This window comes from Hirundo rustica, chromosome 12, assembly GCF_015227805.2.
Source record: "Hirundo rustica isolate bHirRus1 chromosome 12, bHirRus1.pri.v3, whole genome shotgun sequence".
NCBI classification, from domain to species: Eukaryota; Metazoa; Chordata; class Aves; order Passeriformes; family Hirundinidae; genus Hirundo; species Hirundo rustica.
This window is the reverse complement of record NC_053461.1, coordinates 15011560-15039398: the sequence shown is the minus strand read 5'-3', so window position 1 is coordinate 15039398 and position 27839 is coordinate 15011560. Positions and strand designations below refer to the sequence as shown.

Sequence of the window (27839 nt, the reverse complement as noted above, 5' to 3'; positions counted from 1 at the left end):
CTGGCCCTTAACATACCTTGAAGCGAGGTATAGCTTTCAGTATTTTCTCTTTTGAGGGGCACTTCTCCAGCACTCAGAACACAGGGATCAATTCCAATTTCCTGCTAGATAATAAGCAGGTCATCTTTCAAAATAATTGAAGTATGATGTGTCTTAAGCAGTTGGAAGAACTGTTCTTGTGGCACTCCCTCACAAGTGCTCCTCTAGCCATTCTTCCAACTGTTAGCATAATTGGTAAATTACATAAGCTCTCTGCCATAGATCTGGTTTCTTTTTCACCATAATCTTTGGGTTTCAGATTCAATTCTTGGGTTGCTGATTCTTTTATAACTGTGCATCTGTTTTTAGCAGGTGCAGAGAAACCAGAAAATAGTAGCCTAAGTATGAAAAAACAGGTAAAGTGCTATTAATATTGACAGCAGCGTGATCCTGCAAGTGGAAGTCTGCCACTGTAAATTCATGTTTTGGTCTACTTCAGGCAAGAATTTCATCCTTGAAAAACAGCCCTGTACTCTCAGGAAATTGCTAAATTGCTTGCTGTTCCAGACCAATCACACACATTTACAGGACTAGTTGCTTCAGAGAGTCCAAGACCCTCGACAAGAAATTATTAAAAGCAATACCATATTTTACATATAGAAGTATCCATGTGTATGTTTGTAACATATTTTATATAAACATATGCCCTGCACATATATAACTTTCTGGGGTTAGATAATTACCCACTTCAGCACACGCATTCAGCAATTCCTTCACCCACCAACGAAAATGTGGCCTTCACTAAAAACAGCCCAGCAACCCTCCAGCCATCAGCAGGATTCTTCTACAACTTAGCAAAACAGGAACCGAGACCTACAGAAAGTATTTGGACAGACAAAATACAGTTGCCCATGTTGGAATGCAGCTGAGGAATTAAAACTAAAAGCCACCACTCAGCCAAAAATTCAAGCCATTGTGAAACGTGTAGAGATCAGCATAGCAAATAGCGTTCCTAGGTTATTTAAAAGACAAAGTCAACAAAAGAAACAGAAATATCACAGCACAAAGAAAACCAGAACTTTTTCTTCATAGCATTATTTTCTTCCCAACTTGTTCTTGCCCACAGTGCTGCTACCCACCCACAAAACACATTCCTACACCGTGAAAGCTGCATTTGCAGAAACACTTTAGTAAGCTGTTTGGAGAACGTATGGAAATGGTATCTTTGTTGGAAGCCTGGAGCAGGACACGCTTCCTGCAAGACTCTGCTTGCACACACATTCAGCTGGAAAGAATCTGCATTATCGAATCACACACCGTGCTTTGAGTGCACATGGCTTTCCAAGTGTGTTTCTGTTCAAAGACCCCAGCTGCAAGGCTGCAGCTTTCAAAATACAGAAATACTCCACATATATGGAATTCTTTTCATCTGAATATACCCACGTGATGTCAGGGAGATGCAGTAACTGTGGCAAACAGCACAGCCATGGCACCAAGGATGGCTGAATTCTGCTTCTGGCCAGTGGATACTGCACCTGGCCTGAGCAAGAGAGTGCTCAACCAGATCATCTTGATTGTAAACATGCATGACCAAAAAAAAAAAAAAAAAAGAGCCAAAAAACCCTCATTCCTTCCTCCCAAACTTCAAGGAATTTGCTTTAGGATTCTGTCCACCATTCAGGCATGTCACAAAACCCATTTCCCACAACTGGTAAATTAGGAAAACCAGGGTTATTTTGCAGTCTGTAAAAGTCATTTACAACTGCTTTGTGAGATCTCCATTTTCATCTCCAAGTACTATTCCAGCATTTGCACAGAGAAGGTAATGAGCACAACCTACAGCAGCAGAGTTATTAATTTTATCCACTTACTGGTGTTCCAGGTCACAGGCTAGGGTGTGTCTGAGACCTTAACCCAGAGCACGGACTTGTCTGCTGCTCCCACTCCTCAAGAATTATCTTTAACCCTCCCAACCCCTCAGAATGAAAATCCCCTGAATATTGATACAAGTGATACAAGAGCTGATACAACTCCAGTGATGGGCTCTAGAAGACAAAGCGATGTTAAAGTGGGAAGAAGGGACTTACTTTTCAACTTCCTCCCATTAATCCTGAAGTCACATAAGCTCTGCACAATTTTCCACAAAGCACGTTAATCCATTTTACAGCCCCCATCCCTTTCATGAGACTGCTGATGATCTATAATGGAAACACCCAAGCCAAAGAAATGCTGGCTGCTCAGTGAAAGTCAAAAAACAGTGTTACAGCTCCTGCCTGGCAAATTCCTGGTTAAACCCAACCTACCTAGAGCCACAAAATAACATAAAGCCAGCTTGGTTTTCCAGAAGGTAACAAAAGACAGATACTGCACATATTTCTCTAAGGAGGATGTTTATTTTTCCAAATATTGTATTAAGATAGTGTCCTGTTTGCCTGTTTCTATCGACATCTGCTCTGTAATACACAGAGAATGACAAAAGATCAAAGTTTTAATTGTGCAAGTGAAAGAATGTATTAATAACATTCTTTCTGTCCTACAGCAACAGAGATAAACTTAAAAAAAAAAACCCCTCTCTAACAGCTCAGAGAACAGGATATTTATATAAAGATGTCCTAACAAAAGAAAAGCATGCAAAACTACCTTAAATGGATAAACAAACTCCCTGTTTGCAGTGTGCCCTATCGCGCTCAGCCCTCAGAAATCCCCTCCAACCCTCAGTCAACGGGGTCAAAATATCTCAGCTGGGTTTTACATTTTAATACAAACCCCCCTAAACATCCTTTGCTCACCAACTCTTTAAAATTACAAAAATGCAAGCAGAGGTGCCTTTAAGGCCCATTTTGCTGCTAGTTGCTTTTGCTTTCCCTCTCCCAGGCAGTAAGTTGTTTAAGAGGGGTTTTTTGTTGGTTTTTTATTTTTGTTTTTCACTTCTAGCTCCTTCCTCATCTGCAAAGGCTGCACTGCAGGTCCTGCACAGCCCCTTTGAGACACACCTCGTAAAAGGACAGCAGCTCTGTGGAACACGTACAACAAGCAGTACCTCCTCCTCAGGAGATGTTATTTCTCCTGGGCTCTCTGGAATTCGCTGCTGTTTGTCACACTGCTGCCACTCAGAATGCAACAGCACACTTGGAACTGGCTGGCCCTCTCCTCCCTAAGTTATTCCATCACTCCCTCCCTCCCAAGACAGCAGCAGCTGCCTTTGTCCACTCAGGACTCTGCCCATATATGAAAGGGAAAAAGGGAAAAACACAGACCTGAACCCCAAACCAACCCACAGCAGCACTAATTCAAAGAACTGGGACTGCCCAAAGTGACAACTCTGCTATCTCACCTAAAGCAAGTCCAACAGTGGGGGGTACCCAAGTGGGGTCACATTTGTCAGGGGTTTCCTTTCAAACTCAGAGCTCTGAGTTCTGAAGCAACATCAACAAGTGAAGCATCCCTGCCACCTGCACCTGAATGGAGGCCAACACAGGCAGAGTCTGAATCGTCTCAGAAAAGCTTAAGAGGACAAGCTCAGCCAGGGCTACCTGGACAGCAAAAACTGGCATTTGAAAGTGACTCTCAGTCTCTTTCCAAGACATCTGTGAGTTACAGACAGCCAGTCATTCTCCATCCCTTTTGTCTTTAAGAAAATTCAATATTAATTTTGCTCCTTTTGAGTCTACTTCCAAGCTAGAGACCAGTCCATCTGCAGTATTTTTACAAGTGACAAACTGGATTAAAAGCACACAGAACACCCACTCTGGACTCGCTCACTCCTTCCAAACCATGGTAACTCAGGACAGAAGGGACACCAGATTTACCGTGAGGCTGCAACCTGCACACAGACGTGCCAGTGAAGTAACTCACTGTACACAGGGAAACTGAACAAAGCACTTCCTTTTCTTTTGTGCTGTCCCCTCATTTATAATAACGTCCTCTAAGACATCTGCTGGAGTCCTGTAACACGAACGGAAATGGAAGAGCTCCAATGGGAACTCAGGGGTTTCTTTCTTTTTCCCATGAACTGAACATTATGGAATTTTAACAGATGTTCTACTTGGTCATAGTTAATAAAATGAATTATGCAGGAATTAAAAATCTGGCTCCATTTGCTTATATAAGATCTCAGCAGCAGAACTCCATTCCCATTTAGGAATTCTAAAGGATTTGCAGTGGATTTATAGTCTGCTCCTGCCTTATTATGAGATGGCTGGAAATTTTACCAGTTAACTTGTCTCTGTTGTGGAAAACATGAATAAATTTACCTGTTCATTGACTGATCTTAGCAGCATGATCCAGTTTCCACAGCGGTGCACGCTGTTACACTACAGCCATAGGAAGGGGCAATTCTCACTCGGATTTGCTTTGGAAATGACATCATGGGAATTCCACATCATTTCACAGCCTCTGATTTCTGCCATTTATTCGAAGTCTCATTGAGCAACCTAATAACCATGCTCCCACTTTGTGCTTTATTACAAAAGCCTTCCTCTTGGAGCACAGATGTCTCTTTCAGGCTTCTACTGCCAACAGAATGATCCACTGAACCTCACCTCCCTTTCCATTTTAGGATTAGTTCAGTGTAACTACATCAAAGGAAGACGTAAAGACCAAAATGTAATGGAGACGTGAGAGAAGAGGCACCAAAAAGGTGAAAAGAGTCACAGCCAAAACTTTCAAGCCTGGAGGTTCACTCAAAGTTATTTCCAAAAGCATTACGTATTTAGCCATCTTCTTTCTCTTCTAATATCCATCAGCTCAGAAAGCATTCTGAGAAGATAAAGGGGATAAAGTCAGAGTGAGAATCAAAACTGGAGGATGAAACAACTACCCCGCACCAGCACAGCAGCTAAAGCCAATTAAATGGAGCAGAGTAAGGCTGTCCTGAAGAGATCTCCTATGCTACAGCAAGAAGACGAAGCTTCCACACCACACTCCATTTATAAACAGATTTATTTTCACTGAAATTCAATCAACTGGCAAAAAGGTCTCTGTCCAGAAATCTTCTTGATACAATACACAAAGTTTTATCCCAATGCAACAGATAAAAATCAACCTTTCTTAAACTCTAGCTGAAGAACTTTGCCAGCGCAAGAATATAATCATCTGAAAAGCATCAATATTCCCAGCCTCTTCCAATTATTTTTAAATGGAAAATCATGTATTGAAGACCCTCTACCCAAAAATTCCTACTCCACTATGACTAAACAAAGGGGTTTGTGTAGGTAGAGAACCAAAGCATGTAAACAAACCTTGTAAGTATGAAAGTCAGCTGGATTTAAGTATCAGCCTATATATGCTATGTAGCTACCAGGATGTGTCTAATAATGAATTAGTGCAGATTTTTATCTGAAAATAAAGATGCTAAAGGAAGATATGTACTCAAAGAGAAGGAAAATTACCGAGATTAAATGTCAGGCTTACAACAGCTCCAATCTGAAGGTACAAAAAGCTGTTACTCGAGTGGACATTGCTTAACAAAATTTAATGTCAGAAAAATGCATCAGTTTTAACAGTGCTAAATTCAAAGCTTTTTTTTTTCTTTCTAAACATCACCCATGATTGTTTCATTTTGAAGAGAAAGCACATTTCATTTAGTTATCGTTTATTTCTCATTCTATTGGACAGATTCTCCCAAAAAGCAATTCTTCAACTGAAATCAGTTCTGAAGGATCTTTTATGAATATACATAATGGTGAGGACTCCCATTAAATTCCCAAAAAAGTGTTGCCATTTTGAGTAAACAAAGTTATCTCAGCAGGGTCACACACTGTGCCATGAATATGGTCTGCAAATTAATTACCACCCTGACATATGTCAAAACAGATTTTAAGGAGAATAGCACACAGTAGCAACCATGTGCTTTCTCTACCTGTTAGTATGCAAAATCTGTACTCAATGGGATCTAAATTTATTCATTTATTCAGAACCCCTCTGAGAAATCAAAATTATTCGTATTCATTCGCCTTTTTTGCCCGTCTGCAAATGAAATCTGAGTGAATAACACGTTTAGTGAGCCAGAAAATAAAGTACAGGACAAAGCTGTGGTGGGGGTTACATTTCAGAAAAGCAGGTGTCATCTTTGCACAAATAAGTAATTTTTTAAACACTCAAAGCTGCTAAAATAAACTGCAGTGCATTAGCAGTTGTCATCACTTTAAGGAACACTAAGTTTGGTGTTTCTTATTTTAGGTAATACCCATCTTTATTCTGTACTTGTAAGAAGAGCTGGCCAACATAACTGTCCTGGAAACAGTTTTCAGCATGAAGAAATGCTTTAAAAAGCAGAGCTATTGAATGAAGGTTAAAAAGCCTCTGCAACTGGCTTTCTTATCAATGGCAACACGGACAACAGATCCGAGCCTACGCTTAAAACCAAAGAGGGAAGATCCAAACCTACTTTATTCATTGAGTTACGTAAGGAGAGGACAAACCCCCACACAGCACATCAAAAATGTCACATAGAGAGCCCTTCCTGAACACCAGTGGCTGTGTGCAGTCACATGCCAGGAAAGAATTCCTCCCTGGGAGGTGGGGAGGCCCTGGCACAGGGTGCCCAGGGAAGATGTGGCTGCTCCATCCCTGGAAGTGTTCAAGGCCAGGTTGGATGGGGCTTGGAGCAACCTGGGATAGTGGAAGGTGGGGGGATGGAACAATGTGGGTTTTAAGGTCCCTTCTAACCCAAACTTTCCTGTGATTTTATGTCTTCCCAGGAGCCAAGCCTGATCTCTCTATTTGAGGTACACATACATCATGCAACTTCTGTTTTGTCAAACGATGAGCTCCTGGGATCTGATACCGAAACAATTTTAGACGGGGAGTTTATCAGTAGGTGCTTCTACTTCTTTTATAATCTGCCCTCAATTCACACAGCATATCAAGCACTTCCATGACACTAATCCTGGAATTCACAGAACATTTATGAAAAGATTTTAGTTTAGAAACTATTTTCTTCCGAGTGGAACAAAATATTTTTAGCCCTTTTTTTTTTTTTTTCTTAACAGTGAAATACTTCTGATTTTGAGTTAAATAATGCCGTATCAAATCTACAGACTGAATGACTAAATGCATTTCTTTCACACATTTAAAAAAAAAAAAAAAAAAAGAGCACAATCCTCTCTATATACAGATGACAAATAATCCCTTGGCATCTGCTGACAAATATATTTAAAGAAAGCCTAAATCTGTCTGTGCTAAACTTGGCCTGATGCCACCAGTTCACCATTGTTGGCATATATAGTTCACATGATGCAATCACAAGACTTCAGAAAGTTTCCAGTACTTTAGCTTATGGTTTTCTCATGTTAACATATACCTTTCCAGCCTTTTTCAATTTAGCAGCAACAGAACTGAGAGACAGGACGGCAAATGAATTTTTGCATGTATCAAAGGTTTTCTTAGTGCTCATTATCAGTATTCTATTTAAATTACAGGCTGGTAACTTACCTGGAATTAAATATGCTGGGATTTAGAGCTTAAGGTTAGAGCAACTAATCTCAATTGTACTAATATCTCTTGTTAGAAAACTGAGACAAAAGAAGAAATTAAAAAAAAAAAAAAAAGAGAAAAAGACAAGTGGTTTACCTCTCTTAATACTGTGCTTTTATAGCCCCGATAAAGTCCTTGAACACCCTGTAAAGCAACAAAAGAAAGCATCATCCAGGGGGAATGAGTTTGTCAAAGACCACAATTTATTGGTGATTACAAGGCAAGCATTACAGCCCTAAAGTGTCACACCTCAGCTTCAAATTGGCTGTATTGATTATAACACTGTACACTGTATTCCATTATTTACAGTGCCAGGGGGGTTTATTTTCACCTCCTTAGCCTTGATTCAGAGCCTTTATCAAGACAAATGTTTTATATTTTTAACCAGCTGAAAATACTCAAAACAATTAAAACTTATTTTATAAGTGTACATAAAATTATGTTGTTTATTATTATAGGGCACTTAATTCAAGTGTTTGGCAAGGCCTATGGTGCTCTGGCCAGCTATATGGAAAGGGAAAACATATGGTTTTGACAGGATCAGCTTTTAAAACAGAATCAGGCCACAGAAAGAAGTTCTAGTGACCCTCTTGTGCAGGGTTATCACAATAGTTTCCATTTGAAAGCAAATAAAAATCAAGTGGATCACTTAAAGGTCATATTTATGTCTTCCTTTCCCTGGGTTTTACACTCAGAAAATGTGTTATAATATTTTTCCACACACTGTTTTTAGGAGCCACTTTCTCTTATGGAACACAGCTTGAAAATCCCCCCTTGTGAAACTCTGCTAAAACAGACGTGAACAGGTTTTCACAGGAAGGAACAACATAACTCCTGAAAAGGAGACAAAGGCCCTTATTTTTCAAAAGTAACCAATACTGGATGAGCACTCATTTCCAGAGCCTCTCTGAAATAGTGCCTTTGGGACATCCCTTCCAAAGCCTGCCTCAAAAACTGGGAACTGTTCAGCAAACTACAGAGACTCAACGTCCTGCTGCCCCAGACAAGGACTGTTTGCATAAATACAAACAGAGCTTTGGAATCTGGAAGCTAAATCCCTTTTTTTAAAAAATTTTCCCCTCATCTTTAAATGTAGGTATCCTGTATAAAAAGAGGAGAAAAAAGGAGTTGCTTGGAGCATGCATGTAAGCACATGGCCCAGGGGGAGGTGGGGGTTTGGTTTCCTCAATCATAACATGCCAACCACTTTTAAGAACAGAAGAATAGATGGGAAAGTGCTGGGAAAGCACAGAACTGGAACAAAGTTGTGGGAATGCTTCTGGACATGTACAGCACTGAGTGAAAAGGAGGAGAATGTTTAGAAATTTTGCTCTGAACTCACCTCATGGTACAAGGTGTGGGAGAGAATCCGGAGAGTGCTGGAGGAAGGAGAAACCTGGGCCCTCTGCTTGACCACCTCGGATGGAACCCGTATGAGACAGGCAACCTGCAAGAGAACCAGAGCCTCAGGCAGCAATTGCTGCTTCCTCTTCACACAGCAAACACTCCTTCCAAGAACACCTGACAAATGAGGAGATCAGGTTTGTAACTATAGGGCTTAAAAGCTGCTCATGAGCAGCTTATGTATTTGTTCTGAGTGCCATGTACTTTCTGATCACAAAATTACACGAACAGGAGCATGGAAACACCCTTGGAATTTTTAACTTCGAAAACAGAAGCAGATTTGAGTGGAGAAAATCACTGGTAAAACCAAAAATTGAATCCATCCTGTCTTTTGGCAGTCACAGGAATTTTTCCCCCGACTTTTGCAGACTTTAAGTGGAGATGCAGGACTGCAAGACCAAGAAACTTCTTTCTTTGGTAATTCTTTTGTGCCCTCTAGTGACCGATTGCAGGTCAGCTTTAGACACAACATATTCCAAGGTTTATCCTAAAATACACACCACATTTCATTCAAGGTAAAGCATTGGACTGATCCCTTCCTGCAGCCAGATGTAATAATGTGGCTGCTGCCACAAAGCTCCAGCTCTGCTGAAAAAGCCAGGCTTGGATTTTAAATATTCACCTGCCACTTTGGCTTCGGGTAGGGGTCAAAGCTTGCGTGCACATCACTTCATAGAACGAGGATCCTGAAGGGTGAGAGTTATAAGCCTCTCATCTCTCTAGAAAATGCCTGTTTGTCAGCACTTAAAATTTTAAGCAGTTTGTCTTCAGTTGGTTCCAGGGATGCTTAAAGCAGCGACGGGACTGGTGGCAAAACACTGCAGACCCCACAGGTCTCTGCCAGATTTTTACCCTGCCTTGAGACCATCGTGGGCTCAGGAACACACTGTAGCTCCTAGATATAAAGGTGGTCACAGAGTACTTCAAGTGCAGAGCAGCCCAGGGATAAGCTGTCCATCTGAAGTGACAAACCAAGCAGCTCACTCGGAAATCCATGTGTGGCAAAGAAAGTACAGGAATCCACAGGAGAGTGCACAGGCACAGTAACTTGAGTGGTCATTTGTGGGTAACACAGTATGAGGTTTAAGTTTCATTTTCACAAAGACACCGAGGAAAAAATGCGTTATCCTGTTATATTCCTACAAGTTTACAGGACAACAATATCCAAAAGTCATTACAAACAGATCTAACTCCATGTGCTCTTCAATTCTCAGGGTCAAAAATAACAGGTGACCCCAATCTGTCAAGAAAATAAGAACTGTCAAGTTTTTTTGATAGTTCAGCATAAATATTTATAGAACTTCATGCTTCATAACACTCCATGTCCTTATATTAGCTTTTTATTCCTTAAAAATATGGAGACGGGAGGAAAGATTTTAAAAGGCTGGGATGAAAACAATCTAGTCAATCAAGACCAGACAAAGAGCGCAGCGTGGCTTCCTGACATCTGGGGTGCTGCAGTTTTGGCAGGAGAAGGGTGGCTACAAAGTAATGTCTCCATTTCCCCGGGACTACTTGGGGTGCATTTCATTTCAAATTAACTTTGATGTTTCTTCCATTTGAATTTGCGCTTACAAGGGAGTCTGCGGCTGCACAAGAACAAAAACAATGATTACATTGTGCTGCTCTGAAAGGAAATAAAGGCTCCTGTCACCCGGGCAGTGCTGTCAGATTGGCTCCATAGGGCACTTCTGGTATTCAAAAAGCCACGAGTTGCAGCTGCCAACATCAGACTGCACGGTGACATTTTCGCTATGCACCTGAACTTACAACGCGTTACCTTGTTTGTTCCTACACATGCACCTTCCTATCAACCCCAGCAGCCTTTTGATGTGGAGAACAGGCCTCTAAAGGGAAGTATGCAAGATTAAGTTCACATGTATCTTATTAAAAAAGTAACAGCCTGGACGGGCGGGTGCAGGGAAAAAAAATCTCAGCTCTGTTATGCTCTGATCCCAATCACTGCAGCGCCTTCCAGGTAAGCCAAAGGTAAAAGAACACTTCTCCAGGCTTTGCTTGCTTGGACAAGGATGTTCAAGCAGCACCAGTATGATAACACCGCACCAAGAGAGCCCACAGGTCAATTTTCAGATGTGAAAGCTAGAAGCAAATGGCCCAGGAAGGGTGAAAGATGCAGGTGTGCAGCTGTCCCACGGTACCTGCCCACGTTCACGCTTTTACCTGCATCCACCACAGGATTAACAAACATGGAACACAGACAAAAACATGGCCTCACACAGGGAGCCATTCAGCTCCCTCATCCCCGAGGTCCCGGGAAGAAATTGCTTTTTAATCTCTCGGCTGCTCACACAGACGCAGCCTGTTGCTTGACACAGAAGAGCACAATACAGCCCACCAAGCTCAGGCCATTCCTGGTGCATCCTACTGGGTGTGGGGATGGCCTCGTGGCAGATTAGCTCTGTGCTGAACATCTGCAGAGCCAGCCATGGAGAGGGTCCAGCAGTGAGCCCCCAGCCACCTCAGCTGACATTAGAGCATCAGACAACAGCACCCATTGATAGGAGCCATGCCCATTTTCCCAAGCAAGCTCTGGAGCCAAGGGCTATTCCCCTCTTTTCACGGGAGCAAAAAGACAGAATCAAGATCCTGGGAAAGTTGAGGTGCTGCCCTATAAGCTCCTTCTCTATTTACCAGGTCAGGTAACACAATGTCAATGCACATGGATACATACCACAAGGGCAGGAAGACAACACTAAAACAAAAGGCTCAAGAATTTTCAAATTTAATCTATAGGAAAACCTGATTTTACAGCTACAAGCAAAGTTATTAATACTTTACAGAGCATGTGTACAGAAATGAGAATATTAGTACCTATTACCTTTCCAGCTTTATAATGCTATGACCACTTCTGAGCAAGAGAGTACTGAATTTCAAAAGACTTGTCTCAAATCATTACTGGATCAAAGGGCGACTCCAGTATTTAGACAAAAACCTACGTGTATTTTTAATTTACTGACCTGCATTAGCCAGTCAGGAACAAAAGCTAAAACCAGGTCTATTTCATTAACATCTATCTATGTATTGCTAGGACAGTGTACATTCTAATTAAATTAAAGTAATTTCTTTCCTCTGTCAGAGGAGGGAAGAGCATTCTACCTTTTGGGATCTCCTTGCATGAACCAACGCTGCCATCTCCTGGTTGGATTTACGTTGGAACCAGACTGTCCTGGGCCGTCGTGAAGAATGAATGACCAGCACAAATAAAGTCTCCAAAGTGCCAGGAAACTTTATAGATGCACCCATTTAAACAGTTTGTTTCGGTATAAATGCAGCTGTAGCAAACAGAAAATACGATCTGCTGTAAATAGCACCAGGAACAAATCCCAAACTTTTTCTATGGGCTCATCTAAGTTTACTGGAAACACCTGATCTTAAAGCTGTAAAAGTGGAACTTCTGCTGAGGGGCCAATCCCATCTAAAGCTGGAGCAGCTGCTCACAATCAGGCAGATACATCTAATTCAACACAGGGGTACCTTGCACTCTTATTTATACAATCACACAAGATACATAATAAAAAAGCACAAAGGGGGCATAGCCCTGCTTAAACAGAGGCTCAGTGCAAACAGAGACAATGCCAACATCCTCAGAAAAGAACACAACTCCTCGTCTTCAGGGCTGTATTATGATCCAATTAATAACATATCTTATTTGAATTAACAGCCTTTTCCTTCCACCCTCTGTGCTCCAAGCAAAGCAATTTCTCCCTGGCTGGATTTGTAGGGTTTGGTAGAGAATCAAAGATAACACACATGCTTGATTTCAGGCACCCCCACCACAGTTTGAGCACTACCCCTGTGAACTGTGCATGAGATGTAACCAGGATCATTTGGAAGAGGACAGAGCAGGTGTCATAATTGCTGTTAAGGGCTTAGCCTGGGCATTTAAGCTGGGCTGGTGCACAGGTTTCCTCAGAACCAGGGACACAGCTGGTACACCACTTTCAGCTTTGTAGCTCTAAGGCAAGCAACTTGAGAAATCATTTATCTCCTCCTGCAGCACCCTGCACAGTTGATGATCTGACTCACATGCTCCTAAAAGCTCCCACTGCCACAGGGGCTGAGCACTTGTTATCTTCAATGAGAGACAGATATTACCCCTGCTGTAAGACAGCCTACTGAAGTAAGAGCCCAATTTCTGGCACCTGATGAGCTCCTGGGTAATGAGCTGAACTCTGCGCTAACCTGGACTTAGGTGAGCATCAAGACCAAATATTTTTCCACTTCTTAATTAGCCAGCCATTCTGCTCCATGGCAGAAGAGTAGGCTGAGAGCAAAGATTGTCATAGCATTTCTCAGTGGCTGGTGATTTAGGAACTTGCACTCAGTGACTCTGAGCAAATCTCTGGCTCGCATAGTTCAGCCTACTTGAAAATTTAGTACAGAAGCTCCAGAAACCTTTTCTTCTGTTGCAGCTTTAAATCCTTTCTAAAGGATTTTAATATTTCAATTTCTCAAGCAGGAAGTTAGTTTTAAGGACTCTATCTGTCTGAGTAGGCTGGGAAGCCTTAATTGATGTTCACCTCATAAATATAATTCAATACTTCACACAAAACTAAAGGAACATGCCTGGGGACAGTTCTTCTTAAATGCCATTTGCATGGGTTTATTCTTAATCAAATAAGAATATAATTTATGACACTATAAAACCTTGCATCCAGAGAGCAGAGACTTTAGGCTAAACCTCACAATACCTGTGCAAGCTAATCACTAACCAATTAGGGAGGAAAAGCTGCTGCACAAAAATGACAACAACAAAGATGCTATGATTTATCAAAGGACATATGCTTCAGCTGCAGTCAATCTGCTAATAAAATCCTAATCTCTCACCCCGTTTTTGAAGGTCAGAAGGATTGCCTGCTGAACAGAATGTAAAATAAGCAAGGAAAATAGAACAACTCTAAAACCCCATCCAAAGAGATGCAGCAATAATTTGGGGGGTTTGGGATTTTTAAGTGTAACCTGCATTAGCCCTGACCAGACTGCTGCAGCTCAAGTTTGCTTTGTTGCTGGTTTTATGTGTATTCTGTTTCTGAGGGGGTTTTAGTATTAAAAAAAAAAAGCTGCTCCCAAAATAGGTTAATATGTCATAATCTAAACGTCTCAGTTTCTACGTCAGATGCCCCCTTCTAAGTAGGAAGTTACTATTTTTAATCTGAAATATGTCCTTTTCCCTTTCTCAGATAACTGATTTATTAAAATAATAGGCGAGTTTAAAATTGAAAGATCTTAAATTGCACTGATTTCCTTTGGATCTGGAGAATAAAGGGGAAATTTCCCTCTTGGTTCATGTCAAAGGCTCTCAACAAAACCTGAATTCAGCGCTGCAGCTTTCCATGCCTCTCCAAACCCTGCAAATTTATGCTTGGTTCTTTAGATCTCCCTGGGATGCCCCTCTTCAACAGAAGGTAAAAAAATGAATACAATATTGAAATTAGCAAAGTATTTCACCCTCCAAATAACTGCTTCTAACTGTGGTCACAGCTCTTGAGTTGGAAATATTAGCTAGCAGTGAACATGAGCTGAGAGCTGCAGGTGGAAGATGAACTGCCTCACCCTTCCCATCACCAGGAAAATCAGCAGAAAAGAGGAGGAACATGAAATATCTTCATATTTATATATATGGTTTCATATATTCCTTGGATAGAGCGCCTGAACTGCTGCAATCACAGACCCAAAACATTTCAAACACCAATAAAACCTTCATCTAAATAAGTGCTGCCCTTCTGACCAAGACAGAACAAAAATGTAAGTTTCTCTGGTCAGTAGTTCACTGTGGGTCACCACTGCAGTTGTGAACAAGTCCTTTCACATGTGCTTGTCAGCTGGCTGTGCTACCTGCTGGAGCACAGAGAATACAGAATGGAAGTGTTAACTCCTATTTTAATGAGGGAACTGTCTCTAGGGATGTCAGAAACTGCTCTGTACATGTACTGTCCACTGTCTTTAAATGCCAGCCCCAGGGAAATTGTTCACCTTCAGCACAAAGCCTCAGGATGAGATAAATTTTATTTTCCCCATACACTCTCATGCACAGCACAGAAGTGCCCTTCCAGCACAGTGAAATTCAGTCCTGTGTAAAGCTGCTGGGGTCACGAACAGGTGACTCCACTCCTAATTTAAACCCCATGGAGAGAACAAGTTTTGACTAATGGGCTCTGGATGGGAAAGTTTAGACATTGCCAAGCTCTTTGTCCCATCTTTTCCTCTGACTGACACAACAAGGCCTTCATTAATTTAACTGCAGTTCCCCTGTATGCTGGTAGGAAACATTTCTTCAAAGAACAATCTCACCCAGCAAGATCCCTCAGATCTCAGCACCTCCCAGGACTTAAAAACATATTATTTCACAGACGAGACCATTCACAGGGACCAAATGTCACAAGTGTTTGGAAAACTGGAGTTTCTGAACCACCATTTTCAACTTCCTCCACTTTCCCACCCTAGACGACTCTACCTGGAATCTGCAGAGCTGTTTTGCAGATTATTTCATTCTGTCATTTTCAAATCTATGACAGCTCTGTTTTATTACTTTCCAGAGCTTCCTGCTTCAGAGCATCATCTGCACCACCACACACTTGTTCCTTCACAATGGCCATCTTGGCTGAGCCTTTTCACCCCAGCTGCCTGAAGTCCCCAGCTGGCTCCTCATCCATCATTTCAGGAGCCCCCTCAGAGCTTCTGGGCTTCTGCCCCTCTCAGATTTCCTGCCCCACACACGGCTCTTCGATTGCCCAGCAAATCCTGCTGTGAGTTCCCTGCTTACCTTTCCTTTAGCCATGTCAGATACACCTCAGAAAACTTCTGTCCTCCAGCAGTGGGAATTTGTGCCAAGCTCTGTCCACAGCAAGGAGAAACTCTTACTCCAGGCAGAGAACAGGGAAAGTTTGTGAAGCTGACAAGGCTGACACCGAACACTTCTTTGCAGAAGTACTTCTCACTGCAGATGTTTTGAAAGTTTGTGTGCTTTGCATGAATCAATTGGTCTTTTAACATTTAAGCAACGTAGAGTTTTGTTTCCTTTTTAAAACTAGACCTAAAACTTACCAAAAGTAGCCTGATGTTACACCCCTCTTGTACTCCAGCACAAACTGTGTCCCAGAGATTTTGAAGTTCCTCAGTACAATCACAAGCAGTTGTTTTAAACTCAAGCAGAAAAATCAGGCAGATGAGTAACTTGAAAAAAAATCTTCCTTAACCTGGCTGATGCTTGAATCATAAATTACTACCACTTTTAAAGACAGAAATCCTTAAAACCTACGAAAAGTAGACCCTTAATTCAATGTACAGAACCATCTGCGTGATCCAATCTATTCCAGCAACACTTTCACCATGAAAGTCTGTTAAACTTATTTTAAAAGGCTTAAGAAACTCATTAAATCCACCAGCCAAAGTAGCACGGTGCATCCCGTCCAGCATAAAACTGTTTCCAAGGAGCCAAGTGGGGTCAGGCTGTGCTACAGGAGGACAGACGGGAATGAGATTCCAGGCAAGAGAACACAGGCAGTATTTTCTGAAAACACATTAAGTCTCCTGTTGAAAGAAGACTAGTATTTTGCAATTTGCTCACTCTCTTGGGGTTACATTGGCCCAGAACATGGAAATTTCAACTACATTGTATTTTATGAAGTATTTTCCTTTAATTGATCCCTTACTCTTTCCTTCAGCCTTTTCACTTAAAGAATTATGGGCTCGTCCACGTATGGAGCTATTCATAGCTATTCCTGACAAAATCCTGTATAGAACATTAATTTAAGGTAAGTTTATTCCAAAGTGTCTCAAACATTTCCAAAGCTGACTGCTACAGTAAGTCAGGAAACCTACCAGGAAGCACTTTAAAATTACTTCTTTCTCGCATATAACTTTTTAATCCAAATTTGCTTTCCTCTGTAGACACTCTGAGCTACAAATACTTCTAAATCATCTGAGTATCACCCCTGTGATCAAAAGACATGACAACCATTGAGCTTCACTGCAAAGCAGCATGTTCTCTAAGCCCTGGAATGAGCAGGTGACACAAAGCAGAGTGGGGAGAGCAGATGACAAAGAAGATGCACTACGTCCAATTAGCACAGAGCATGCAAGAGAAGAAGCGTGGGTGGCTGGCTAGGTGTTTGACAGGTCTTAATTTGCTGTTTCAGCCTCTAATTGTATGATGAATTTGTTGGCAGCATTCGTGGATTCATGCCTCCATTCATCTTTATTTACAACCAGTTCTCAGCCGCTGCTCTGTTTCGAGCCGCTCTCTGTTCTTTCTCCACTACCTCTCAAAGGCAGCAGTCTCACCTTTCCAACCATCTCCTAACCACTGCTTCTGCATAAGGATTTGGCAAAAATCCTACAGCATCTGTATTGCAGACCTGACCTCACATAGATTACTTTATGAATATTTCAAACCCCACCACGATTAATTCAAAAGACCACCTACGTTGTTGCACTACCCACCACGGCTCATCTTGCCAGGGTCAGAGAATTCCCTTTCTCAAAGCCTCTGTGCAGCCAGATTTGCACAGCACAAAAGACACAATCACAGCTAAAATGATCAATGAAAAGAGGGGAAAAAAAAAGTTTCAGTATTGTGGAAAAGGTCCCATCACACGGTTGTCATTTGCACACTACTTCAAATACTGTGATCTGCCAGAACATACTACACTGGTTGAGAGGAGATAGAATGCAAAGCACAAAATGCAGAACAGCTTTGTCCATTTATCAGTTCAGGTTTTAGAAAAGGGGTAGCTAAAATATTCAAAGCCATTAGCCCGAAGTCTAGACACAAGTAGGTTATCACTCCTTTGCTGAACTAAAATCAGCTCTCCCTGCAGCGTCCATCCAACTTTCCTCTTGGACTGAAAAGTCACATCCTCCAACATTGCAAGTTTTAGAGTTTGAAATACCTAAAATCTTAACTTCATGTCTGATGTGAGTGGCTGTCTTGTCTCTGTCAGATTGGGCTCCTGCAAGCTGATGTTCCAGAGCTTACCCTGCTGCAAAGCCCTGGCCAATTACCCTGCTGGAGATTTTCATTCCATTATTCTGCGGATTTGTCTGACTCATGCTCCTGCCTTTTCCTCAGAACAGGCAATAATAACAACTTTCTTCTCTGACCTAGCCAGTTACTCTCATGGAATCCACACCAGTACACTTTTGGAGATTCCTGCTCTTCTATTAAACTGAAACTAGTTAACAGTTTCAAACAATGCTGCCAGGGGAGAGGGAAGAACTGGCTGATCCGTGGACAGACACCAGTGTTGTCCGTCATGTCTAGAATGCCTCTTTCTATGCAGAAAAAAACCCCCAAAAAACACAAGCATAAAAAAAAATAAAACATACACTTTCCTCTTTTATTTGAATCAAAAGCACATTTTAAATGTGCTTTTAATTCAAATAAAATCAGAATCATGATTTGTAAAACTGGAAATTTGCTCGCATTTGAGCTTGCGTCTCCTAAGAAACAAGTTCATACTAGTAGAGAAAGGTAAATGAATTCCCCAGAAAGATAATTCCTGCATTAAGAAGTTCTCCTATTTGACACATCCCAACAGCAGATAAAAAAATTCCAAAGTTATTAATACGAAGGGTCAGATGCTAATCATAGATGAACCACACACTTTGCTCTTATCACAGAAGTACCTCAAGTGATAACGCACTGGAATTCCAAGTGAGCTTGGAATTCACCTGGAAATACCTGTCCTCACCTTGCCCTGTGGAGTCCCATGATCCCCTCTCCCCACTGAAGTGACAAATTTTTGAGCTTTTCCAATCTCCAGACCTCCAATCCTAAAGTACTCTAGAAACTTGCACAGGGACAAAAGCAGCTCAATGACTTCAGCTGGTGAAGATCCTGAGCATGGTCATTACCACCAGCTGCCAAAAGAACAGGACATCTCCCCAAGGTCCTCGGTCCTTCCCCACACTTCCCCTCTGAAAGTCAAGGTAGTTTGCTGTCTTGCAAAGCAGGGGAAAAAAAGAGAAAGGCCATGCCATCAAAAATAGCCAGTCAAGAACAAAAGGTCAGAAAGATAAGAGTGAGCCCACAACTCACAGGCAACAACCCAGAGCTTTCACTAATATCTTGCAAAACTCAGATCGTAACCATAACAATAACTAAATATTAGCTGGGAAATGGCTGTTGTTAGCTCCCTTCTCTGGAAGGTGAGCCAAATGACTTTATTCTCACCTCCATGGAAAAGCCACTGGGATGTAAAATTATCTGTGCTGAATCCAAATCAGCTGTGCTGAATCCAACCACTTCTCCACTCCTCATTGGTCAAACTGGGACCATCTTGAACTTGTCCCACAAAACCACATTTGCAGGAGCTTGATGGGAGAGGCTCAGAGGGGGACTTCTATTTAGCAAAGTTTCTTGTAATTAATACACACACTCATATTAAACTGACATTAAAAAATCTGTACAAACCAATCTGGAGCTGTACAGTTAATTCTGGGCCTGCAAGACATACCTGGTTACTACTGAAAATGGTAGGAGCTTTAAAGTGCTGCTCCTTCTTGGAGTTACTTATACCACCTTAGAACATTAAAAGTAAAATTTCAGAACATCTGGTTTTCCTTTCCACTCCCCTATGATATCATGTTTTCCAAGCACATTTTGGCAGCTCACTGTAAAGATACAGGCAGACTAAACATACAGGGCAAAGCAGAGTCAAGATGAAAAAATTCCAAAGCCCTGAATGCAGTAAATGTGTTTTCTATCTCCAGATTTCAGTTACACAAGTGGCATAATGAGGGCTTTTCCCCCATTGGCAACTCATGTATTCTTCACCCTTCTCCTTCCTTGATGAGATGATACACCATGTATCTGCCCTCTAGAGTTTTGGATGTGCCTTTGTAAGCAGTTTTTGATATTCAGAGTCTCTATACAGCGAGATTCAGTTGTAGGAAAAAATAATTATGCTTAACAGGGTCAGATTTTGTATGTACTTTCCTTTATCTCACTCCGGGAGATGAGATTAGTTTTCTATACTCCTCCTGCCTAAATGGAGAAAAAAACCCCAAAAAAACCCCAACAAATAAGCCACTGCTACAACCCCTGCCATTTTATTGCTTGGCTTTGTCTCTCCCAGCCTGGAACTGGAAAAATGGATTAAACCAGTTCCAAGGGACTGTTTCTCCTGTGAAGAAGAGACTGTAAAAAATACAGGAAAGTGACTGTTACAAAAACTAAAAGTTCCCATTTAACCGATTTCTCACATATATTTTTATCATATTTTAAAGCAACCTTTGTATCTCTTCCTCTTTACCTATTTTATTATTTTTAGCAGGTCACATCCAAAACACAGATTAGTCAGCACAAACACACGTTTAAGTTTTGCACATACTCACATTTTATTGATGCACAAGAAAGTACCTGACTCATTTATACTCACCAGTAAAGGAACAGCAAACCTAGAAATCCATCAACACTTTCTTGCTCTAAATTTAATTCCTCTGTTTTGTAAAAAAAGACTGTGGAAATGCAAAGAGATGCCTTAAGAATCCTAACATGACAGACTTTGGCTTAATGCTTCACATTTAAAAGCAATTTAAATCATGCAGTCTAAAATGGAAGAAAAGTATGTATTATCAAAAAAACTACTGACAAAATAATAGTCCCAGGGGTTATGCCCTGATTAAAACTTAATGACTAATCGATAAAACTGTAAATGTAACTTTTACCCTGATGCAATTTGGACTAGTTTATATATTTCTATTGATCAGCTAAGACTTTATGTAAAACAGACATGAGAAGGTCTTGCTTTGTGCTATTTTATTACAGATTTGTTGTAGCAAATCTCTAAACATCTATCTCAGTTATTTTAGAGCTTAGTTCTCTCCTCACACCCAGAACTCCAAGAAGAGAAGAAAAACTACAAACACAGGAAAATGAGGTAGAAAATGGCTGTTACAGAATCATAGTTCAGCCAGAATCAGAGCTCCCACACCATAAAGCCACTCTGCCATTTCAGTGCTTACCATTATACATTTCTCTGGCCTTGGAGTAGCCAGAGCCAAGCACGTGAGACAGCCCTGAGCAACTCATTTCACTGTGCTGCACCATCTCTGCCAGCCCCAACACAAAAACAGCAAGTGCCTGAGTTGTAAAGGTCACAGACCACCAGCACAGGGAACAAATGGCAAAAGATTCTTTTGAAAGGAGCCATCCATAGCAAACTGGGCTTTGGCTACTGCTGATTCAATTACTCAGCTGTAATTTTCTCAAAGGATCCTCATAGGCACAGGGAGGGTACCATAAATAACCTAGTCCAGAAGAAGAAACTTTCTCTCCTGGTGCATCTTAATGCAAAGTGCTGGCACCTCTTCACGAGCCCCATTGACATTTTGCTTGACTGCAATAGCACTTGAGCAGCTCAAAACACCTCCTGGATCGGCTGTTCCATGACACATCAGACAAACAAGGAGTTTTAGGGCTGTGCATTGGTGGTAAACAACCTCATGCTGACTTCTAACAGCCTTTAGAGAATCTTCATGGAAATAAGCTCTGTGCATTGCCTTAAGTTAGAAGTTACCTGATGGCACAGGCTTTAACCAAGCTCATTAACAATCCACCTGAGGCAGCAACACAAACAAATCCCACCCAGCCCTACATCTATCACCTTCTATCTACCCCTACCAGAGTGCTTATAGGTGCTGCATTCATCTATCTTCATGTACTTGGTATGTTAAATTAAGTTTCCTGGCTAAATCTCATTCAATCTAATCAGTAACATTTCTATGGAAGAATAAAAATTACTTGGGTGTCAAAGTTGATCCCACAGAGAGCAGAGAGAGCTGAGCTGCTTCCCAAGGGAATTAGCCAGGCTGTGCTGCTGTAGTAGAGAGGCACAAGCTGAAATAAATGGCTTCTCCACACTCCTGGTAGCTTGGGACCAACATACACCTAAGCTAAGCCCCCATGGGAAAGAAAAGAAAAAAGTCAGTTAATAAAAGCAGAATACGGAACCACAGACACAACAGATTTTTCTACCCCTGCCATTGGCTAAGTTTAAGCTGCATAAGAGCCAGAAAAGCCTGTTTGTTTCCATAGAGCCCATTTCCTTACCTCAGACCTGCAGAGACAACCTGCACCCTATTTTATCGGTGCAGTGCCAGGACACACTGTGTCAAAAACAGGAGAGCAGAGGTGGCCAGGGCTGGCAGGAACAGCATGGGGTGTTCAGAGCTCAACACCCAGCCCCAAGGCACTGTGCCAACAGTGAGAAACGAGGCTGTTGTAAGAGCTGTCACAAGATATTTGTGAGTTTTGTGGTATATGTCCTAAAGTTAATTCGTGTTAAAAGATATAAAATGTAATGCAATCTCTTTAAGGATAAGTTTCTGTTTTAATCCCGTATGTTAAGAGTTAACTCAGAGAAAAGTAGCTCGGAAAAGGCACAGGAATTTCTCTTGCCTGAAAGACATGGGAGGGACACGAAAGAAAAATTATTGGAATTAACAGAAAGGGAGACCCAAAAATGCCTCTGCCGGGAAACAGGAGAAGAACAATGACGACAGAAAAAGGGGATGAGAGCCCGGAGACACAGATGATTACATCAGATCGGTATCTAGACTGTCTCTTCCTGAAATTAACATCTCCACACCACACCTGGCCACAGCCATTAACGGCATTGTTCTCCCCCTCCGCCCTATTCAAACTCTTAGAACTGGAACATGAATGTTCAATGAAGATGCCTCGGAGGAAGAACCATCGAAATTCCAAGTTTCTCTCAGCGATCCAGTGTATAAAAAGAGGCTGCTGCAAGCCAGAAATGTGAACTTGGGGGATAACAGACTGGCAGAGTGTGTTACCGCGTTCACCCGGCGCCGACCCCGGGCTCGACGCTGTCCTTTTAATTGTGGCTGTCCGAGACTGTCATTTTGTCTCTCAATAAAATTCCAAATTTTGATTTATCGAATTTGGTCTATCGCATTTGTAACAGTTTCCATAACTGAATGGTTATGTAAACTCCAAACCCAAGTTTCCATAACTGAGTGGTTTGCTCTCCTCCCCCTGGACACACAACAGATAAAACTTCCTTCTTACCACTTCCCCAAGGGAGGCAGCCACCATGTGTGTTGCAGGGGACAAGTAAGATGAAGATCCATGGGGCAGCACGGACTTCACATTCTCATAGGTGATAAAAAAGGCAGCAGCTGAAATTCAAGAACACATGCCATCATTGCACTGCTCCTCCATCACAGGGCTGTAGTAAAAACCAGGATGTTTTTACACCAAAACAATACAACAGTACCAACAGAATCTGTGAAATAATTCCTTCACAAGTTTACGCTTCTGGCTACCCCTGGCAAACCTCCCATTAATATCAAAGGTGTCAGGACTCCAGGCCACATTTAGTAATGAGCTACAGAAAGATGTGTTAATTATCCATGAATGTCCAGCACATTTTGAAAAACTGGTATCTTCCATATCCACAGATAGAGAGACCATCTATTGGTTGAATTGAATGGATGGTCCTTTTTTTGAGCAGGGGAGGAAAGGAAAAACAAACAAATCAGTTGATTAATTGAAAAGAAAAACAACCCCAAAAAAGCATAAATTGATACAATTCTGCTATCCTGCAACGTGCAAAATTGTTTCAGTAGCAGTTTATTAATAACTTCTCCCTAGCCGTTAAATATTTTGAATGTCAGTTAAATATTTTGAATTAAGCTCTATAAAATTTTTCCAAGCTTCTGAAGAATTTGTAAAAGTTCTTTGCAGTGAACAGGAAACGCACAAAACTAAACTGAGTACAGCAACATGAGCCGTGTTTATTCATTGCAACAGTCAACTACAAAGGCACTTACACCTTAAGGGTTATTTCTTTTCCTAAAGATAATTTCAGTTCTCAGTCATACATTGGAAAGATAAAACTACAGTGCAGATTTTGGAGATGTAAATACTGAAAAAAATGACATGTCTTGCGGGAGAATAGATTTTAATTGTAAAGAAGGGCCATCTGAATTGCCTTCTACTAATCAAAAGATGCTTATCACCTCAAAAGGAGATAACAGGGCAGCCAAGATAAAGAACTGAATTTTTTTATATCACCTTATGAAGGACATCAAACATCTGAAGGTGTCAGTGGATTTGTCAGCAAAGTTCTAACATTTACATCCGACAGCACAGATTGCTGCTTTTTCATCTCTCCCTACAAAGACAAAATGGACAAAGGCATCAGGAATTTCAGATGCCTTTTCTCTGCAGGGACTAAAAGTATCTATTTTTTAACGTCTTAGTTTCAAAAGTATTCCTGATGTCTTTACAATTTAAGCATTGTTTTTTCAGGGAGATGGGCAGAGCATCCCCGGAGCGGTTAACTCAAACACCTGCAGTGCTCAAGCACTTTGAAGTTCCATTCATTTCCAATGCCAAAAAAGAGTGCGTCATGACAAAAAGGTGTTCAGGGCAAGAAAGACTCAAGCCCTGCTCAGCACCCAGAAGTCCTTTTGTGTGCTCCTGTAAGCAAGGACAGGCTTATATCCAGGAATGCTTCCAAGGAATTAGGGATGCTTTTCAGAGCAAACATGCAGCAGCCTTCACTCCAGTCTTGCTCAATTCTAGAAACTGCTCTTCACAGCTGGACATGGACTCACAGAATCCAAGCACCCAGAGGAGAGGAAGCCACAGACATGAACACTCTATGTGACATAAATTACTACTTAAAGAAGACAAAGCACAGTCCAAAGAAAATTTACCGTTTGGAAAGGATCCTATTGCAGTGGAAGGAACCCCAGCATAGATGCCACGAAAACCACCAGCTTTCCTAAATCCTTGAGGACTCTGAAGTCTTGTTTTTACAGTATCCAGGGGAAAAAGGATCAAGTCAACACACACACCAGCAACTCCACCAGCCTTCAAGACAAAACCATGGAGAAAAGTGCATTAATATTTTCAGAGGTGAATCTCTGGTGTTTATGTGAGAAACTGAGGCACGTGTAACTAAAGCACTGACTGCATCCTTCCCGAGGTCAGGTTATAAACCGATAGCCTTACACACAACTCAACAGCTTCCACAGCTCTAACAGGGAGGTTACAACAAAAGAAAGTAACAGCTATTACAACTTTTAAACCATTTTTAAGGTATTTTTAAAACAATCTTGGTGTTTTGAATAGTGCAAGCAAAGCAATGCAACGCTTCCCCATTCCACAGAAAAGCCAGACAGTGGATGTCACTTATCAAGAGACAGCACAGAATGACCAACACCTCCAGCAGTTGTGTGATAAAATCAGGGAAAGACTGAAGCAATTCTGCTCCCCCCTTAGGCAGCTCTAGAAAGCACCTTCACATTTTTCCAGCAGATGTCTTCATTTAAAGTGTTAGCACTCCCTCATTGCCTTTGTCCAACAAAGCCTAAAGGAAACTCTTTTTTTTTTTTTTTTTTTTTTTTTTTTTTTTTTTTTTTTTTTTAATAAAAGCTTGTAGGAAAGAAAATGGTCAAATCATTGAGAGGTTTAGATTGGAAGGGACCTTAAAGATCTATTTCCAGCCCCCTGCCATGGGCAGGGACACCTTCCACTAGCCCAGGTTGTCCCAAGCCCCATCCAACCTGGCCTGGAACACTTCCAGGGATCCAGGGGCAGCCACAGCTTCCCTGGGCAAACTGTGCCAGGGCCTCACCACCCTGACAGTAAATAATTTTTCTCTAATATCTAATCTAAACCTACTCTCTATCAGTTTGAAGTCATTCCCCCTTGCCCTGTCATCACATGCTCTCTCCGCCTTTCTAGCAGACTCCTTTAAAGTACTGGAAATCATGTTAAATAAAGGTGTATTCAAAGTCATAAAGAAAAGGGGAATGTTTTCATCTAAAGATTTCATAAAACAAAAGCCTATAATTTTGATTCAACTAGCGCTCAATCTTATTCCACTGTCTGTGTTTCTAGACGACTGGGATTTTGGTGGGTTTTTTTTGTTTTTTTTTTAATTACCCCATGATATGGCTGACTGTAGAAAATAATTTTGCAAAAACATAAGGGAAAGGCTGAATTAAAGAAAAAAACTGATTTAAAATAGAACACCAAATAGTTAACATTAATCCATTATGAGACACTATTTAGATGCAGTGCTATTCAGAAAACACAGTTTGAAGGTTGCCTCATATAGATCAGCACACAAGAAACAGCTGCAGAGCTTTTTAACTCTGCCTGAAAACAAATCACATGTGTGTTACTCCGATAATTTTTTTCAGGGTAACAGAGGATTCAGAGAGGTGTTCACTATCTACTACTAAAGGTTTAATCAATAAGTTAATTACTCTTTTAATCTAGTTGGCTATTTTGAATGCATTGATTCTTCTTCACTCCTTTTCATCAAAATCCTTATCTGCTCAAAATAGCATTGATCAGATTTAATCAGATTTTATCTAGCCAGCTGTTAAAACATAAATCAAAAGTTACTAATTGCTTCTTTAAGTTCTCAAAGTTCTGTGTCTTAAATGTCATTTAAATTCATGAGGTAGCTAACCAAGCACCTGCCAGTGGTGACAATAGCTGTGTGTTCGCAACAACTGCAGAAAAGAGAAATGACTTTTGGTTCACAAGACACCCAGAACACAACACTGTCAGTAACAGCAGTGTTATCAAAAGAACCTTCACCAGGAGCTGGAGGAGGATCAGACCTCACTGGGGTCTGCAGCTTCCTCACAAGAGAAGTGGAGGGGCAGCTCCAATCTGCTCCCTGTGACCAGTGACAGGACCCAGGGAACAGCTGGAGCTGTGCCAGGGGGGTTTAGGTTGGATATCAGCGAAAGGTTCTTCCCCCAGAGGGTGCTGGGCACTGCCCAGGCTGCCCAGGCAATGGGCACAGCCCCGAGGCTGCCTGAGCTCCCGTAGAGTTTGGACAACATTCTCAGGGACAGGGTGGGATTGTTGGGATGTCCTGGGCAGGGCCAGGAGCTGGAATGGATGATCCTTGTGGGTCCCTTCCAACTCAGGATATTCAATGACCCCATAAACTCCATCACAGTGATGAAGCAAAATCGGGATCGAATTGCAACACATCAAGCCATGACCTCACTGCTCTCATCCGTCTGCCTCAGAGCATTTGGGGCAGGCAGCTGAACTCTCCTCTCCTGCAGCTTTCCCCACATCAGCCCAAGGCACCACATCCCTGGTTTTCCACACAGAACCAACAGAGAGCACTGAGTGTTTCCAAGGGATCCCCAGCTCTGGTGACTGGGGCTTCACCCCCTTGCTGAGACCACACATGGAAAAGCAGCTTTTAGGGTGGGAAATGCTTCACAGACAGGGTCGGGGCTCCCCATGGCTCTGGAGTGGCTGCTGAAGCCACAAACTGTGGCCACCTGTCAGCTCAGCTCATCACCTTGGCAATATTCAGGCGGGCTATCTGCAAAATGTGGAATATGTAAATTTTTTCCTAAGAAAGGATGTTCTTTTATGTTAGAGCCTTGTAATTTTCAAGCCTAATCAACAAGAAAGGAGATTTAATTGTTGAAACAGAGAGTAATCAACAAGCCCTACATGATGTCCATGTGTTAGAAAGCCAAAATATTTGTCAGAGAAACTGATAAAGTTTAGAGTTGTGTATGTTTCAATGTCAGACCTGGAAGGAGGTTAACAAATCCTGGGGAGAAGGATGTACCATGGATAGCAGATACAAAGGATGCAGAATTTAAGGGCCACAAGGACATTTGGCAGAACCCCAAAGAAAAGGAAGAAACTACTGAAGACAACTTGTCAACTGAGCTGAATCAGCTCTGATTGGGTAAAAGGTAATTCTGGCAGGGGCACACCACAGGAAACCCACCGACCCAAAGAGAAAGACTGAGAGTGTGGATTAATTACCATGGGAAGCCAGAGAATCATTAACCAATAGAAGATACAATACTAATTACTAAGAGAACCTATGCAACTTGCAGCCAACGAACATTAACGCTTTTATTCGGTAAAGAGCAGAAATAGTGAAAAGTTTTGGTGGTCGCAGTGTTGGCTTTGTGGATTTGCA

At 41.6% G+C, this 27839-nt stretch overlaps 1 protein-coding gene across 4 annotated transcripts in view; it reads right to left on the bottom strand.

The window, feature by feature from the left end:
- SLC25A26 (solute carrier family 25 member 26) overlaps positions 1-27839 on the bottom strand; it is an 86373-nt gene that overhangs the window by 58188 nt on the left and 346 nt on the right. For 2 of the 4 annotated variants that reach the window (XM_040075974.2, XM_058422172.1), the window contains exons 2-5: positions 24571-24727; positions 22916-23025; positions 8798-8902; positions 7552-7599 (exon numbers count right to left, since the gene is read on the bottom strand). In XM_040075974.2, the coding sequence (XP_039931908.1) occupies positions 7552-7599; positions 8798-8902; positions 22916-23025; positions 24571-24727 (420 nt within the window). Of the gene's footprint in view, positions 1-7551; positions 7600-8797; positions 8903-11976; positions 12144-22915; positions 23026-23923; positions 24014-24570; positions 24728-27839 lie in introns of those variants that run through there. The other 2 variants (XM_040075977.1, XM_040075976.2) reach the window with 2 other exon arrangements.